This window comes from Oncorhynchus clarkii, chromosome 7, assembly GCF_045791955.1.
Source record: "Oncorhynchus clarkii lewisi isolate Uvic-CL-2024 chromosome 7, UVic_Ocla_1.0, whole genome shotgun sequence".
Lineage (NCBI taxonomy): Eukaryota > Metazoa > Chordata > Actinopteri > Salmoniformes > Salmonidae > Oncorhynchus > Oncorhynchus clarkii.
This window is the reverse complement of record NC_092153.1, coordinates 88,119,605-88,134,831: the sequence shown is the minus strand read 5'-3', so window position 1 is coordinate 88,134,831 and position 15,227 is coordinate 88,119,605. Positions and strand designations below refer to the sequence as shown.

The following is a 15,227-nucleotide window of genomic DNA, read 5'->3' as shown; positions in this document are numbered from 1 at the left end:
AAACGGCTTGACAATCTATGGCAATGATCAACAACAAACTTGACACAGCTTGAAGAATTCTAAGAAGAATATTGTGCAAATATTGTAACTATCCAGGTGTGCAAAGCTCTTAGACTTACCCAGAAAGACTCATAGCTGTAATTGCTGCCAATGGTGATTCTAACGTATTCACTCAGGGAGCTGAATACTTATGTAAATGAGATTTCAGAATTTAATTTCCAATAAATTGGCAAAAATGTCTAAACATGTTTTCACTTTGTCACTATGGGGTATTGTGTGTAGATGGGTGAGAAAATAATTATTGAATTCTGGCGAACACAATAAAATATGGAATAAATTGAGGGGTATGAATACTTTCTGAAGGCATTCCATCCATTTCAATGATTGGTTTTCAGTGGAATTTAGTGTTACTTAACATGTGAAAGTATCAATAAATATTTGTTTTTGAACATGCTTTTTAACATATTTTTTTCTGTTTGATTGAAGTGTAAGTAAAAATCCAGATTATGATTAAGAATATGGTATAATTTGTCTAGTGGTAGCCTAGTGGTTAGAGTGTTGGACTAGTAACCGGAAGGTTGCAAGTTCAAACCCCCGAGCTGACAAGGTACAAATCTGTCGTTCTGCCCCTGAACAGGCAGTTAACCCACTGTTCCTAGGCCGTCATTGAAAATAAAAATTTGATCTTAACTGACTTGCCAAGTTAAATAAAGGTAATAAAATACAAATAAAAAATTGCTCCGTGTGTAAAGTGATGGTTTCTAGAGGAGACATGAGTAATTCCCAGTGTCAGTATCCCAGTGTAGAAATACAACATGGCCTCGCAGTTAAATCAAATTTTATTTGTCACATTATTCGTAAACAACAGGTGTAGACTAACAGTGAAATGCTTACTTATGGGCCCTTTCCAACAATGCAGAGAGAAACATTGTAGAAAGATAACATGAGGAATAAATAAACAATAACTTGGCTATATGAATCTTTTCCCCAATGCAGTTTAGCCGAAACCACGCCCCGTTATTCAGAGAGACGTTCTACAAGGCTTTGAGCGCTCTCCAAGTCCGGAAGTGAATATCACTTTGCGTGAAATTTCAGTCACTGATTAATAACATTTGCCCTTGTATTTCAAGATTGAAAAATATAATAACATAATGACGTGGACCGAGTTAGCCATTACCATCCCTTAACGCTCAAAGACAGATTCAATGGCTGTAGCATAGCGTATTCGACTGAATGATTAGCTAATACATATTTGAGAAATTATGAATAATAAGCATATGCATTAACCTGATAATAGACTACAATTGATAACATAACTTCAAATACCGATCTAGTAACGTTAAGTATCCTAAGTTAACTTAGCTGACGTTCAATTGAGTGAATTCAGCAGAGTTCATGTTACCAAACATGATGATAATAGGCCTGCATTACTGTAGGCAGCTGTTAAATGACACTTTCCATCCTTACCTTGGAAGGTCACTGTCTCTGCGCTGATCGCCTGAGAGTGAGACAACGCTAGCTAACCAATGGGAGCGTAGTAGAACGCCCCTCTGAATAACGGGGCATGGTTTTGGCTTAACTGTGTTGGGACGCTGGCTATATACATGGGGTACCAGTATCGATGTGCGAGGTAATTGAGGTAGATGTGTACATCTAACTAGGAATAAAGTGACAGATAGGAAACCGTACCAGCAGCTTATGGGCGGCAGGTAGCGTAGTGGTTAAGAGCATTGAGTCAATAACCAAAAGCTCACTTCTTTGAATCTCCGAGCCGACTAGGTGAAAAACCTGTCTGTGCCCTTGAACAAGGTACTTAACCCTAATTGCTCTGGATAAGAGTGACAAAAAAATGTAAAATTAGTCAACGTTAGTGCAAAAAGGATCAATGCAGATAGTCTGGGTAGCTATTGGTTAACTATTTAACTAACTATTTAGCAGTCTTATGGCTTTGGGGTAGAAGCTGTTCAGGGTCCTGTTGGTTCCAGACTTGGTGCGTTTGTACTGCTTGCCGTGCAGTAGCAGAGACCAGTCTATGACTTGGGTGGCTGGAGTCTTTGACAATTTTTAGGACATTCCTTTGACACCACCTGGTATAGAAGTCCTGAATGTAGAGGCCTTCATGGGTCCATTCCAAAATGGATCTGGGGCTTTCCTGTCTGGAACCAGTATGCATAAATTAGTTTAAATGTTTAAATATTGAGACCCGTTCCAAACGGACCCGAGAACAACTAGACCCATTCCGTATAGACCTGGTCGGATCCAGACCAGGGCTGATCCGAGTGAGGGAGCAGCAGAAAAGTAAATTTTTAAGCTATTTAGTAACCTCAAAGTATTTTTTAAGATGGTCATACCATGGATCATTTGGCTATTGTATTTGGAATTTTAGGACCCCTGTATAATAAATAAATAAAAATTGATAGAACATTGAATTTAGCCTTTACTACTATAACCAATAGAAACGCATTGAATAACACATTCAGAAATCGCAAAACAGACAGTCCCCCCAAAAATCATAAGGACTAAGGTTTTGAAGTGTGTCCTATATCTAGGAAGTATAAGAAAGCTCAGGAATTTTTTTTTGTTTTTTGGACTTATTTAACCCTCTTTTTTTTTTGATGCAAAACTACCTCCATACTTCTATTCATTTTTTAAAACTGGTACCAAGTTACCTTCAGAAGAGAGTGACTCTTGTGGGAGTCGTAGAGCAAAATGGAGAAAGTGTTCATGAGAACCTCCCCTTTCCATAGTGGGGTTATACATTGCTCAAAAAAAATAAATAAAGGGAACACTTAAACAACACAATGTAACTCCAAGTCAATCACACTTCTGTGAATTCAAACTGTCCACTTAGGAAGCAACACTGATTGACAATACATTTCACATGCTGTTGTGCAAATGGAATAGACAACAGGTGGAAATTATAGGCATTTAGCAAGACACCCCCAATAAAGGAGTGGTTCGGCAGTTGGGGACCACAGACCACTTCTCAGTTCCTATGCTTCCTGGCTGGTGTTTTGGTCACTTTTGAATGCTGGCGGTGCTTTCACTCTAGTGGTAGCATGAGACGGAGTCTACAACCCACACAAGTGGCTCAGGTAGTGCAGCTCATCCAGGATGGCACATCAATGCGAGCTGTGACAAGAAGGTTTGCTGTGTCTGTCAGCACAGTGTCCAGAGCATGGAGGCGCTACCAGGAGACAGGCCAGTACATCAGTAGACGTGGAGGAGGCCGTAGGAGGGCAACAACCCAGCAGCAGGACCGCTACCTCCGCCTTTGTTCAAGGGGGAGCAGGAGGAGCACTGCCAGAGCCCTGCAAAATGACCTCCAGCAGGCCACAAATGTGCATGTGTCTGCTCAAACGGTCAGAAACGGTCAGACTCCATGAGGGTGATATGAGGGCCCGACGTCATCAGGTGGGGGTTGGGCTTATAGCCCAACACCGTGCAGGACGTTTGGCATTTGCCAGAGAACACCAAGATTGGCAAATTCGCCACTGGCGCCCTGTGCTCTTCACAGATGAAAGCAGGTTCACACTGAGCACGTGACAGACGTGACAGTCTGGAGACGCCATGGAGAACGTTCGGCTGCCTGCAACATCCTCCAGCATGACCGGTTTGGCGGTGGGTCAGTCATGGTGTGGGGTGGCATTTCTTTGGGGGGCCGCACAGCTCCATATGCTCGCCAGAGGTAGCCTGACTGCCATTAGATACCGAGATGAGATCCTCAGATCCCTTGTGAGACCATATGCTGGTGCGGTTGGCCCTGGGTTCCTCCTAATGCAAGACAATGCTAGACCTCATGTGGCTGGAGTGTGTCAGCAGTTCCTGCAAGAGGAAGGCATTGATGCTATGGACTGGCCCGTCCATTCCCCAGACCCATATCCAATTGAGCACATCTGGGACATCATGTCTCGCTCCATCCACCAACGCCACGTTGCACCACAGACTGTCCAGGAATTGGCGGATGCTTTAGTCCAGGTCTGGGAAGAGATCCCTCAGGAGACCATCAGGAGCATGCCCAGGCGTTGTAGGGAGGTCATACAGACACATGGAGGCCACACACACTACTGAGCCTCATTTAGACTTGTTTTAATTACATTACATCAAAGTTGGATCAGCTGGATCAGCCTGTAGTGCGGTTTTCCACTTTAATTTTGAGTGTGACTCCAAATCCAGACCTCCATGTGTTGATAAATTTGATTTCCATTGATAATTTTTGTGTGATTTTGTTGTCAGCACATTCAACTATGTAAAGAAAAAAGTATTTAACAAGAATATTTCATTCATTCAGAGCTAGGGTGTGTTATTTTAGTGTTCCCTTTATTTTTTAGAGCAGTGTATTATACTGAACAAAAATATAAATGTAAGGTGCTGGTACCATGTTTCATGAGCTGATATAAAAGATCCCAAAAATGTTCCATAAGCACAAAAAGCTGTGCAGTTTTGTCAAATGACACAATGCCACGGGTGTCTCAAGCGTGCAATTGTCATGCTGACTGCAGGAATGTTAACCAGAGCTGTTGCCATAGAATTGAATGTTCATTTCTCTACCATAAGCTACCTCTGACATTATTTTAGAGAATTTGTCAGTACATTCAACAGGCATCACAACCGCAGACAGCGTGTAACCACGCCGGCCCAGGACCTCCACATCTGGCTTCTTCACCTGCAGGATCGTCTGGGACTAGCCACCCGAACAGCTGATGAAACTGCGTGATCGTCTGAGACCAGCCACCCGAACAGCTGATGAAACTGCGTGATCGTCTGAGACCAGCCACCCGAACAGCTGATGAAACTGCGTGATCGTCTGAGACCAGCCACCCGAACGAACAGCTGATGAAACTGCGTGATCGTCTGAGACAAGCCACCCGGACAGCTGATGAAACTGTGGGTTTGCACAACCATAGAATTTCTGCACAAACTGTCAGAAACAGTCTCAGGGAAGCTCATTTTTAGTTATCTTTATTTAACCAGGTAGGCTAGTTGAGAACAAGGTCTCATTTACAACTGCGACCTGGCCAAGATAAAGCAGAGCAGTGTGACACAAACAACAACACAGAGTTACACATAAACAAACATACAGTCAATAACACAATAGAAAACTCTGTATACAGTGTGTGCAAATGAAGTAAGGAGGTAAGGCAGTATATAGGCCATAGTGGCGAAGTAATTACAATTTAGCAATTAACACTGGAGTGATAAATGTGCAGATGAGGATGTGCAAGTAGAGATACTGGTGGGCAAAAAACAAGTATGGGGATGAAGTTCGTAGTTGGATGGGCTATTTACAGATGGGCTGTGTACAGATGGACTATGTATCTGCGTGCTCGTCATCCTCACCAGGGTCTTGATCTGACTACAGTGGGTAAATGCTCATGTTCGATTGCCACTGGCACGCTGGAGTAGTGTGCTCTTGAAATCCCAGTTTCAACTGTACCAGGCAGATGGAGTGTATGGCTTCATGTGGGCGAGCAGTTACTGATGTCAACGTGAACAGAGTGCCCCATGGTGTCGGGGGGGTTAGGGTATGGGCAGGCATAAGCTATGGACAAAGAACACAATTGAATTTTATCAATTGAAATGTTAATGCACAGAGATACCGTGATGAGATCCCCAGGCCCATTGTTGTACCATTCATCCGCCGCCATCACCTCATGTTTCAGCATGATAATGCATGACCCATGTCTCAAGGATCTGTACACAATTCCTGGAAGCTGAAAATGTCCCAGTTCTTCCATGGCCTGCATATTCACCAGACCACATTGAGGGATACTCTGGCTTGACGTGTACTACAGCTTGTTCCAGTTCCCACCAACATCCAGCAACTTCGCACAGCCATTGAAGAGGAGTGGGACAACATTACACAGGCCACAATCAACAGCCTGATTAACTCTATACGAAGGAGATGTCGCGCTGCATTGAGGCAAAAGGTGGTCACACCAGATACTAACTGGTTTTCTGATCAACACCCCTACTTTTTTTTAAAGTATCTGTGACCAACAGATACAGTTGAAGTCGGAAGTTTACATACACCTTAGCCAAATATATTTCAACTCAGTTTTTCACATTTCCTGACATTTAATTCTAGTAAAAAGTCCCTGTCTTAGGTCAGTTAGAATCACCACTTAATTTTAAGAATGTGAAATGTCAGAATAATAGTAACGAGAATGATTTATTTCAGCTTTTATTTCTTTCATCACATTCCCAGTGGGTCAGATGTTTACATACACCAAATTAGTATTTGGTATGATTGCCTTTAAATTGTTTAACTTGGGTCAAATGTTTCAGGTAGCCTTCCGCAAGCTTCCCACAATAATTTGGGTGAATTTTGGCCCATTCCTCCTGTCAGAGCTGATGTAACTGAGTCAGGTTTGTAGGCCTCCTTGCTCACGCACACTAAGTTCTGCCTAAAAATTATCTATGGGATTGAGGTCAGGGCTTTGTGATGGCCACTCCAATACCTTGACTTTGTTGTCCTTAAGTCATTTTGCCGCAAGTTTGGAAGTATGCTTGAGGTCATTGTCCATTTGGAAGACCCATTTGCGACCAAGCTTTAACTTCCTACTGATGTCTTGAGATGTTGCTTCAAAATATCCACATAATTTTCCTACCTCATGATGCCATCTATTTTGTGAAGTGTACCAGTCCCTCCTGCAGCAAAGCACCCCAACAACATGATGCTGCCACCCCCGTGCTTCACATTTGGGATGGTGTTCTACGGCTTGCAAGCATCCCACTTTTTCCTACAAACATAACGATGGTCATTATGGCCAAACAGTTATATATTTTTTCATCAGACCAGAGGACAGTTCTCCAAAAAGTACGATCTTTGTCCCTATGTGCAGTTGCAAACCGTAGTCTGGCTTTTTTATGGCGGTTTTGGAGCAGTGGCTTCTTCCTTGCTGAGCGGCCTTTCAGGTTCATCTCTAGGAGACCGAACGCGTCTCCCTCCTGAGCGGTATGATGGCTGCGTGGTCCCATGGTGTTTATACTTGCATACTATTGTTTGTTCAGATGAACGTGGTACCTTCAAGTGTTTGGAAATTGCTCCAAAGGATGAACCAGACTTGTGGAGGTCTACAATTTTGTTTTCCAAGGTCTTGGCTGATTTCCTTTGATTTTCCCATGATGTCAAGCAAAGAGGCACTGAATTTGAAGCCTTTGAAATACATCTACAGGTACACCTCCAATTGACTCAGATGATGTCAATTAGCCTATCAGAAGCTTCTAAAGCCATGACATAATTTTCTGGAATTTTCCAAACTGTTTAAAGACACAGTCAACTTAGTGTATGTAAACTTCTAGCCCACTGGAATTGCGATACAGTGAATTAAAAGTGAAATAATCTGTCTGTAAACAATTGTTGGAAAAATTACTTGTGTCATGCACAAAGTAGATGTCTTAACTGACTTACCAAATCTATAGTTTGTTAACAAGAAATTTGTGGAGTGGTTGAAAAACAAGTTTTAATCACTCCAACCTAAGTGAATGTAAACTTCCGACTTCTACTGTACATATCTGTATTCCCAGTTGTGATAACCATAGGTTAGGGTGTAATGAATTTCAATTGACTGATCTCCTTATATGAACTGTAACTCTGAGGGGCCTCGGTTGAGGGTCAGTGTGGTGGATGTGTTGTTGCCTATCCTCACCACCTGGGGGGCGGCCCATCAGGAAGTCCAGGATCCAGTTGCAGAGGGAGGTGTTCAGTCACAGGGTTTTTAGCTTAGTGATTAGCATGGAGATAATGGAGAGCATTCCTTTTGTCCATGTGGGAAAGGGCAGTGTGGAGTGCAATAGAGATTGCATCATCTATGGATCCAGGGTTTCTGGGATGATGGTCATTTTAACTCATGTTCTGTGTAGCACTGTGGCTGCCTCAGTCTCTGTCTTCTTGTATCAAACAGTCAAGCCTTCTCTCCTCCTCTTTCTTCCTCCATCACTCTAACAGGACTGTCCGCTATATAGAAGTAGTTCTGTGATATCTCCCTGCACATTGTGGTGTATTTACAGGCTCTCTTGATCTTGGGCAGGACAAAGCTCTGAGTGAACTGGTCTTTGGTCAGAGAGCCTTTCCCCTGTGTTGCTAGCACACGGTTTAGAAACATCAGAGTGTAGTTGTAGCAGTTGTGCGTCTCCTTATTAAACCTACAAGACCAGAAGATAAACATGTTTATTACAGTACCTTTACCTCAATGCTAAAACAACTGTTCCTCTGTCAGCAATACAGTAATAGAGACTTTAACAACTGTTCCTCTATCAGTAATATAGTAATATAGACTTTAACAACTGTTCCTCTGTCAGTAATACAGTAATAGAGACTTTAACAACTGTTCCTCTGTCAGTAATACAGTAATATAGACTTTAACAACTGTTCCTCTGTCAGTAATATAGACTTTAACAACTGTTCCTCTGTCAGTAATATAGTAATAGAGACTTTAACAACTGTTCCTCTGTCAGTAATACTGTAATAGAGACTTTAACAACTGTTCCTCTGTCAGTAATACAGTAATAGAGACTTTAACAACTGTTCCTCTGTCAGTAATACAGTAATAGAGACTTTAACAACTGTTCCTCTGTCAGTAATACAGTAATAGAGACTTTAACAACTGTTCCTCTGTCAGTAATACAGTAATATAGACTTTAACAACTGTTCCTCTGTCAGTAATAAGGTAATATACTTTAACAACTGCTCCTCTGTCAGTAATACAGTAATAGAGACTTTAACAACTGTTCCTCTGTCAGTAATACAGTAATAGACTTTAACAACTGTTCCTCTGTCAGTAATATAGACTTTAACAACTGTTCCTCTGTCAGTAATTCAGTAATATAGACTTTAACAACTGTTCCTCTGTCAGTAATAAAGTAATATACTTTAACAACTGTTCCTCTGTCAGTAATACAGTAATAGGATCTTAAAGTTCAATACTAAGGTGCACCTTTTGTATGCTGGGTCCCACATCTCGGCGTCTGAGAACTTGTTGAGGTATTGGTCCCACTGGTTGAGAAGGTTAAACATGTCTGGTTGGATCAGGGGAATACTGATACACATCTCCCAGCCTCGCTGGTCCTGCCGGACCCCTGGCTTAGTGTAGTTGAACACCACTCCTATAGAACAAACACATTGACTGTCAGTATTAGGCTTATCCAGTTTTAGTCCTAATGACATTTTGATGTCAGTAATGTTAACTTTCCATTGAGTAAATTGTGAAGCGAAGTTGTAGCATGTACCGTTACAGTATGGGTGAAAAAACGGAACCTACCATTAGTGTCTGTGATCCCAGTGTGTAGGTCTGAGCCGCCATCAAACTCCCTAAACATAGCAATCTACATTCAATCAATCTATGATGTGTGTAACAGCTGTCCGTGCATTGAGTTTGTGTTCATTCAATGTGTGGCGAACAGAACATCTGCTAAGAACAGCTTGTTGCCTTTTACACCAACACAGTAGTCAATGGTTACCTGAGGTTGTTTTCCTCAGCAGGTGCGACCAGGAAGCAGCATGGGGTCTTGTGTCCGTTAGAAAAAGGGTTGGGGATACGGATAGGAGCCTCCTCCAGCCTGCCACTGCTGAAGCTCACTCCACACTCTGGACATTTCTCTGGAATGAAGAAACAGAAGATGTCCTTCTGACAGTGGCTGAACTTAATCACACTCTTTTCCTCCATGGAAACAGATGGAATAGAACTTCCCTACTAGGTTGCTAACTAAGTTCCCTACCCAGTCCTAGGGCTTCACACTAACACCCTAGCAGGACAGCAGGGTAATTTAACCTATCTGGTCTGTGACGCTCCACTCACACAACCTTCTCATTTGTCACTAACTGTCTGGGGCCTATCAGGTTGCAACTATACTGTCCCCATGCTCTTCTGTTCAGCAGTCCTGTTTTTTGCTCATTCCTTAGTTCAATGTAAAGGGTTAGGGTCAGTCCTATACTGTCTAGGTAGTTCACTGTAAAGGGTCAGTCCTATACTGTCTAGGTAGTTCAATGTAAAGGGTCAGTCCTATGCTGTCTAGGTAGTTCACTGTAAAGGGTCAGTCCTATACTATCTAGGTAGTTCACTGTAAAGGGTCAGTCCTATGCTGTCTAGGTAGTTCAATGTAAAGGGTCAGTCCTATACTGTCTAGGTAGTTCAATGTAAAGTCTCAGTCCTATACTGTCTAGGTAGTTCACTGTAAAGGGTCAGTCCTATACTGTCTAGGTGGTTCACTGTAAAGGGTCAGTCCTATACTGTCTAGGTGGTTCACTGTAAAGGGTCAGTCCTATACTGTCTAGGTGGTTCACTGTAAAGGGTCAGTCCTATACTGTCTAGATAGTTCACTGTAAAGGGTTAGGGTCAGTCCTATACTGTCTCAGGAAGTTCACTGTAAAGGGTCAGTCCTATACTGTCTAGGTAGTTCACTGTAAAGGGTCAGTCCTATGCTGTCTAGGTAGTTCAATGTAAAGGGTCAGTCCTATACTGTCTAGGTAGTTCAATGTAAAGTCTCAGTCCTATGCTGTCTAGGTAGTTCACTGTAAAGGGTTAGGGCCAGTCCTATGCTGTCTAGGTAGTTCAATGTAAAGGGTTAGGGTCAGTCCTATACTGTCTAGGTAGTTCACTGTAAAGGGTTAGGGTCAGTCCTATGCTGTCTAGGTAGTTCAATGTAAAGGGTTAGGGTCAGTCCTATACTGTCTAGGTAGTTCAATGTAAAGTCTCAGTCCTATACTGTCTAGGTAGTTCACTGTAAAGGATCAGTCCTATACCATCTAGGTAGTTCACTGTAAAGGGTCAGTCCTATGCTGTCTAGGTAGTTCAATGTAAAGGGTCAGTCCTATACTGTCTAGGTAGTTCACTGTGAAGGGTCAGTCCTATACTGTCTAGGTAGTTCACTGTAAAGGGCCAGTCCTATACTGTCTAGGTAGTTCAATGTAACGTCTCAGTCCTATACTATCTAGGTAGTTCACTGTAAAGGGTCAGTCCTATACTATCTAGGTAGTTCACTGTAAAGGGTCAGTCCTATACTGTCTAGGTAGTTCACTGTAAAGGGTCAGTCCTATACTGTCTAGGTAGTTCAATGTAAAGGGTCAGTCCTATACTGTCTAGGTAGTTCAATGTAAAGGGTCAGTCCTATGCTGTCTAGGTAGTTCAATGTAAAGGGTCAGTCCTATGCTGTCTAGGTAGTTCACTGTAAAGGGTCAGTCCTATACTGTCTAGGTGGTTCACTGTAAAGGGTCAGTCCTATACTGTCTAGGTGGTTCACTGTAAAGGGTCAGTCCTATACTGTCTAGGTGGTTCACTGTAAAGGGTCAGTCCTATACTGTCTAGGTAGTTCACTGTAAAGGGTCAGTCCTATACTGTCTAGGTGGTTCACTGTAAAGGGTCAGTCCTATACTGTCTAGGTGGTTCACTGTAAAGGGTCAGTCCTATACTGTCTAGGTGGTTCACTGTAAAGGGTCAGTCCTATACTGTCTAGGTAGTTCACTGTAAAGGGTTGGGGTCAGTCCTATACTGTCTAGGTAGTTCACTGTAAAGGGCCAGTCCTATGCTGTCTAGGTAGTTCACTGTAAAGGGTCAGTCCTATGTTGTCTAGGTAGTTCAATGTAAAGTCTCAGTAGTTCACTGTAAAGGGTCAGTCCTATACTGTCTAGGTAGTTCACTGTAAAGGGTCAGTCCTATACTGTCTAGGTAGTTCACTGTAAAGGGTCAGTCCTATACTGTCTAGGTAGTTCAATGTAAAGGGTCTATGTAATGTAAAAATATCTGAACATTATGAAGTGAATATGAACACACGCATACTCAATTACATGCCTGCTTACACATACGGACTTACACACACACCTGATCTCACTCTCTTCTCACTCTATTGTCAAGAACTGTTTTATAATTTAGTGTGTTTGTTTTTTATGTATATGTTTACAGCAAGCAGGGGGACGATAGAGACGGAATAAATTTGTACTGTAGTGAAGCCGTCTCTAGAGTAATGCAAGGTCTCTTTCATGATCATGTGAAACGTCAATTGCTATGGAAATGCTGGGATGTGATTTTCAATTATGTTAAAGGTAATTATTTATTTAACCAGATAGGCAAGTTGAGAACAAGTTCTCATTTACAATTGCGACCTGGCCAAGATAAAGCAAAGAAGTTCGACACAGAGTTACACATGGAGTAAAACAAACATACAGTCAATAATACAGTAGAAACAAGTCTATATACGATGTGAGATAAGGGAGGTAAAGGCAAAAAAAGGCCATGGTGGCAAAGTAAATACAATATAGCAAGTAAAACACTGGAATGGTAGATTTGCAGTGGAAGAATGTTATGGTGATACGATATGGATTACAATTATGAATATTAAGGCTATACACACATACTGTAGACACTCAAACATGCAAATTGGCAGTTATTATTTATTTTACTCTTATACAGACATCATACACACTCACTAGATCATACACATCAACCTACTCAGATTTGCTACACACATCTTCTCAATTTTCTAACATAATGGCATCGGATTTTTAAATGTTTTACTAAAAGCATCAGGATTTATCTGTGCTAACCAACAACTAAGCATTAACAATTTCATTGAAGTTCACTTTATTGTCCAATTGTATACAAGATCCAACGGAAGGTCCTTCAGCTTTATCCCAACCCCTATGAAAATTACACTAATACAAGCATCTTATAAATCAGCTACGTAGAAACCATGTTGATGGATCTCTTGGTAGACTGTGATGTATTTGGAGGCAGTCTTAACGTGGGGCAGGACATGTTGCTGTGTGAAGTCATCCCTAGTGACTGACTCTCTGCCCTCTGCTCTCCTCAGCTGGTTCAGGAAGGACAGGGCAAAGCCATAGCAACACGAGCCAAACTCCCTCTCCTCTTCAAACCTGAAGCAAATACAGTGACCTTCAGTGACATGTGTTGTTGTTTTGGCTCTGTACTCCACTTTGGATATGAAATTATACAATGACTGACGTTAAAGGGCAGACTGTCAGCTTTAATTTGAGGGTATTTTCATCTGTATTGGATGAACCGTTTCAAAATTACAGCCCTTTTGTACATACAGTAGTGCCCCCATTGTAGGGGCCAAAATGTATTGGGACAAATTCACTTATGTGTATTAAAAACGTTTAGTATTTGGTTCTAAATTATGATTATGAATAATCCTGCATTAATTGTTAATTATAATGAGTGAGAAAGTTAGACACACATATTATACCCCCCCAAAATGCTAACCACCTCTGTTACTGTAATGGTGAGAGGTTAGCACGTCTTGGGGGTATGATATAAAATGCTAACCACCTCTGTTATTGTAATGGTGATTGGGGATCATACTGTTCCCACCTGGTTTGTGGGATATTGTTTTGTGTGCGTATATGTTGCACCACGGCTTTCACGTTCGTTGTTTGTTTTTGAAGTTTCACTTTAATAAAAGATGTGGAACTCAACTCACACTGCACCTTGGTCCGTCCTATATGGCGATTGTGACAAAATGCTAACAACCTCTTACTGTAATGGTGAGAGGTTAGCATGTCTTGGGCGTATGATATAAAATGCTAACCACCTCTCTTACTGTAATAGTGAGAGGTTAGCATGTCTTGGGCGTATGATATAAAATGCTAACCACCTCTGTTATTGTAATGGTGAGAGGTTAGCATGTCTTGGGGCTATAATATTTGTGCGTCTAACTTATCATTATTCACGATTGATTATCTGTAATCATGGTAGCATTCACATGAATAAGTGTAGAAGTGTTTAGAAACATTCAATTCTTATTTACAATTAAAGTGACTCCAAAATGACAATACATTATTTAGCATTAATTTATTTTGGGCACAATAAACAGCAAATGCATCCAACTAATGTGTAGAGTCACAGGCTTCATGTAGTCACTGTGCTATGAATAGGGGACCAAATACTTAACCTTTTACTACTTTAATACACAAGTGTCCCAATACTTTTTCCTTCCCTAAAATGGGGGGGGGACAACTATGTACAAAAACCTGCAATTTCTAAACGGTTCAGGGAGGGGGGATTTCTAAACGGTTCACCCGATATGGATAAATACCCTCAAATTATTTGTATCGGTTCAAATCCAAAGTGCTGGAGTACAGAGCCAAAACAAACAAAAAAATTGTTACAGTACCAATACTTTTGGAGATTAGTCTGTCAAACAAAATAATCATGTTGAAATTGTTGTTATTATAAACTATACAACCCCTTTATATTAAAGGTATTCTTTATGTGGGGTTTATAAAGTGGAAGCACCATCTTATCTATTAGGTTTTAAGAATTAACTATTTCCATTTGTAATATTCACCTGTGTCGTGACCAGGTGGGGAGGAGGGAGAACTGTTCCAGTTCACTGTCCCACATCGTCCCAGCTAGGCTGCCCCTGCTAGTCCCGGGGGCCACCAGCGGCACACAGAGGCACTGCTCCCAGCCCTGTTCCTCTCTCTGGACTCCTGAGGAGGTGTAGCTGTACACCACACCTTGAACACAGACATCAGCTCTAGTTACCTAGTCCAGTCTAACACCCAAACTGGCTGTTTTGATATTCAAACTGCAAGCAAACTATTCTGAAGGCACCTTGTGAGTTAGTAACTCCAACATGCAGCTCCGAGTCCTGCCATTCACTGTGACAAACACCATGACAGGTCCGGTCAGGAAGACACATGAAAGTTGAAAATACAAATTTAAAATGATTTACCTTTTAACATTCAATGTTGCAAAAAAAACATTTGTTGACAATATGAGAATACAGTAAAGATTTGGTTTTACCTAAGAAAAGCAGGTCCCAGTGAGGATCCAATGAGGAAGGCACACCGGACCTTGTGTCCATTACTAAATGGACATGGAACTATAACAGGTGCCTCGAGGAGGCTGAATCTCATCTGCTCCTGACAGATTGGGCATTTTCGCCCTGTGTTCTCTGTTTGGAGCCTATTTTTGTCAAAACTATAGATTTTTCTTCCACAATGGTTAAACTTCAAGACAGTGCAGTCCATTGGAAGGTTCAACCGGGAAATGCATGAGCTAGGGGATTAAAAACACTGGTGTTTTTAAGGGTTACAAACGTTGCTAAAAAAAAAGGAAACAATTACAACGCGTTAAAAAGTCATTTTTAAGAATAACTGTTTATTTATTCTTAAAGATAATCGTTTTTCAACATACCTGTCGTATGCTCGAGAGACTCATACCTGGCTGCTGACCTGTCATGAACCTTCCCCTCGGAACCTTTCG

At 41.6% G+C, this 15,227-nt stretch overlaps 2 protein-coding genes across 3 annotated transcripts; both read right to left on the bottom strand.

The window, feature by feature from the left end:
- Positions 1 to 7,580: 7,580 nt before the first annotated feature.
- On the bottom strand, positions 7,581 to 9,668 carry LOC139412708 (MKRN2 opposite strand, tandem duplicate 2). Its single transcript, XM_071159367.1, has 5 exons — positions 9,463 to 9,668; positions 9,264 to 9,313; positions 8,940 to 9,108; positions 7,950 to 8,148; positions 7,581 to 7,655 (listed from the first exon to the last, which is right to left on the bottom strand). Exons 1-5 carry the CDS (start codon positions 9,666 to 9,668, stop codon positions 7,581 to 7,583), a joined length of 699 nt encoding a protein of 232 aa, XP_071015468.1.
- Positions 9,669 to 12,022: 2,354 nt separating this feature from the next.
- LOC139413958 (MKRN2 opposite strand, tandem duplicate 1) lies at positions 12,023 to 15,222 on the bottom strand. 2 transcript variants are annotated; one of them, XM_071161852.1, is made up of 5 exons: positions 15,159 to 15,222; positions 14,766 to 15,065; positions 14,574 to 14,620; positions 14,305 to 14,476; positions 12,023 to 12,871 (listed from the first exon to the last, which is right to left on the bottom strand). In XM_071161852.1, exons 2-5 carry the CDS (start codon positions 14,990 to 14,992, stop codon positions 12,664 to 12,666), a joined length of 654 nt encoding a protein of 217 aa, XP_071017953.1. In that variant the 5' UTR covers positions 14,993 to 15,065; positions 15,159 to 15,222; the 3' UTR covers positions 12,023 to 12,663. The 2 variants fall into 2 exon arrangements, with proteins under 2 accessions (XP_071017953.1, XP_071017952.1); XM_071161851.1 differs by having other exon boundaries at positions 14,766 to 15,020; positions 15,159 to 15,213.
- Between the last annotated feature and the right edge of the window lie 5 nt (positions 15,223 to 15,227).

Coding starts and splice junctions, on each gene's coding strand:
- LOC139412708 (XM_071159367.1), bottom strand. CDS start 9,668: ATGGAGGAAAAGAGTGTGATTAAGTTCAGCCACTGTCAGAAGGACATC. Junction 8,149..8,939: donor TGGGACCCAGCATACAAAAG/GTGCACCTTAGT, acceptor CTGGTCTTGTAG/GTTTAATAAGGAGACGCACA. Junction 7,656..7,949: donor TCTATATAGCGGACAGTCCT/GTTAGAGTGATG, acceptor GCCGCCCCCCAG/GTGGTGAGGATAGGCAACAA.
- LOC139413958 (XM_071161852.1), bottom strand. CDS start 14,992: ATGGACTGCACTGTCTTGAAGTTTAACCATTGTGGAAGAAAAATCTAT. Junction 14,621..14,765: donor CTGGGACCTGCTTTTCTTAG/GTAAAACCAAAT, acceptor TGTTTGTCACAG/TGAATGGCAGGACTCGGAGC. Junction 14,477..14,573: donor TGGAGTTACTAACTCACAAG/GTGCCTTCAGAA, acceptor TCTGTGTTCAAG/GTGTGGTGTACAGCTACACC.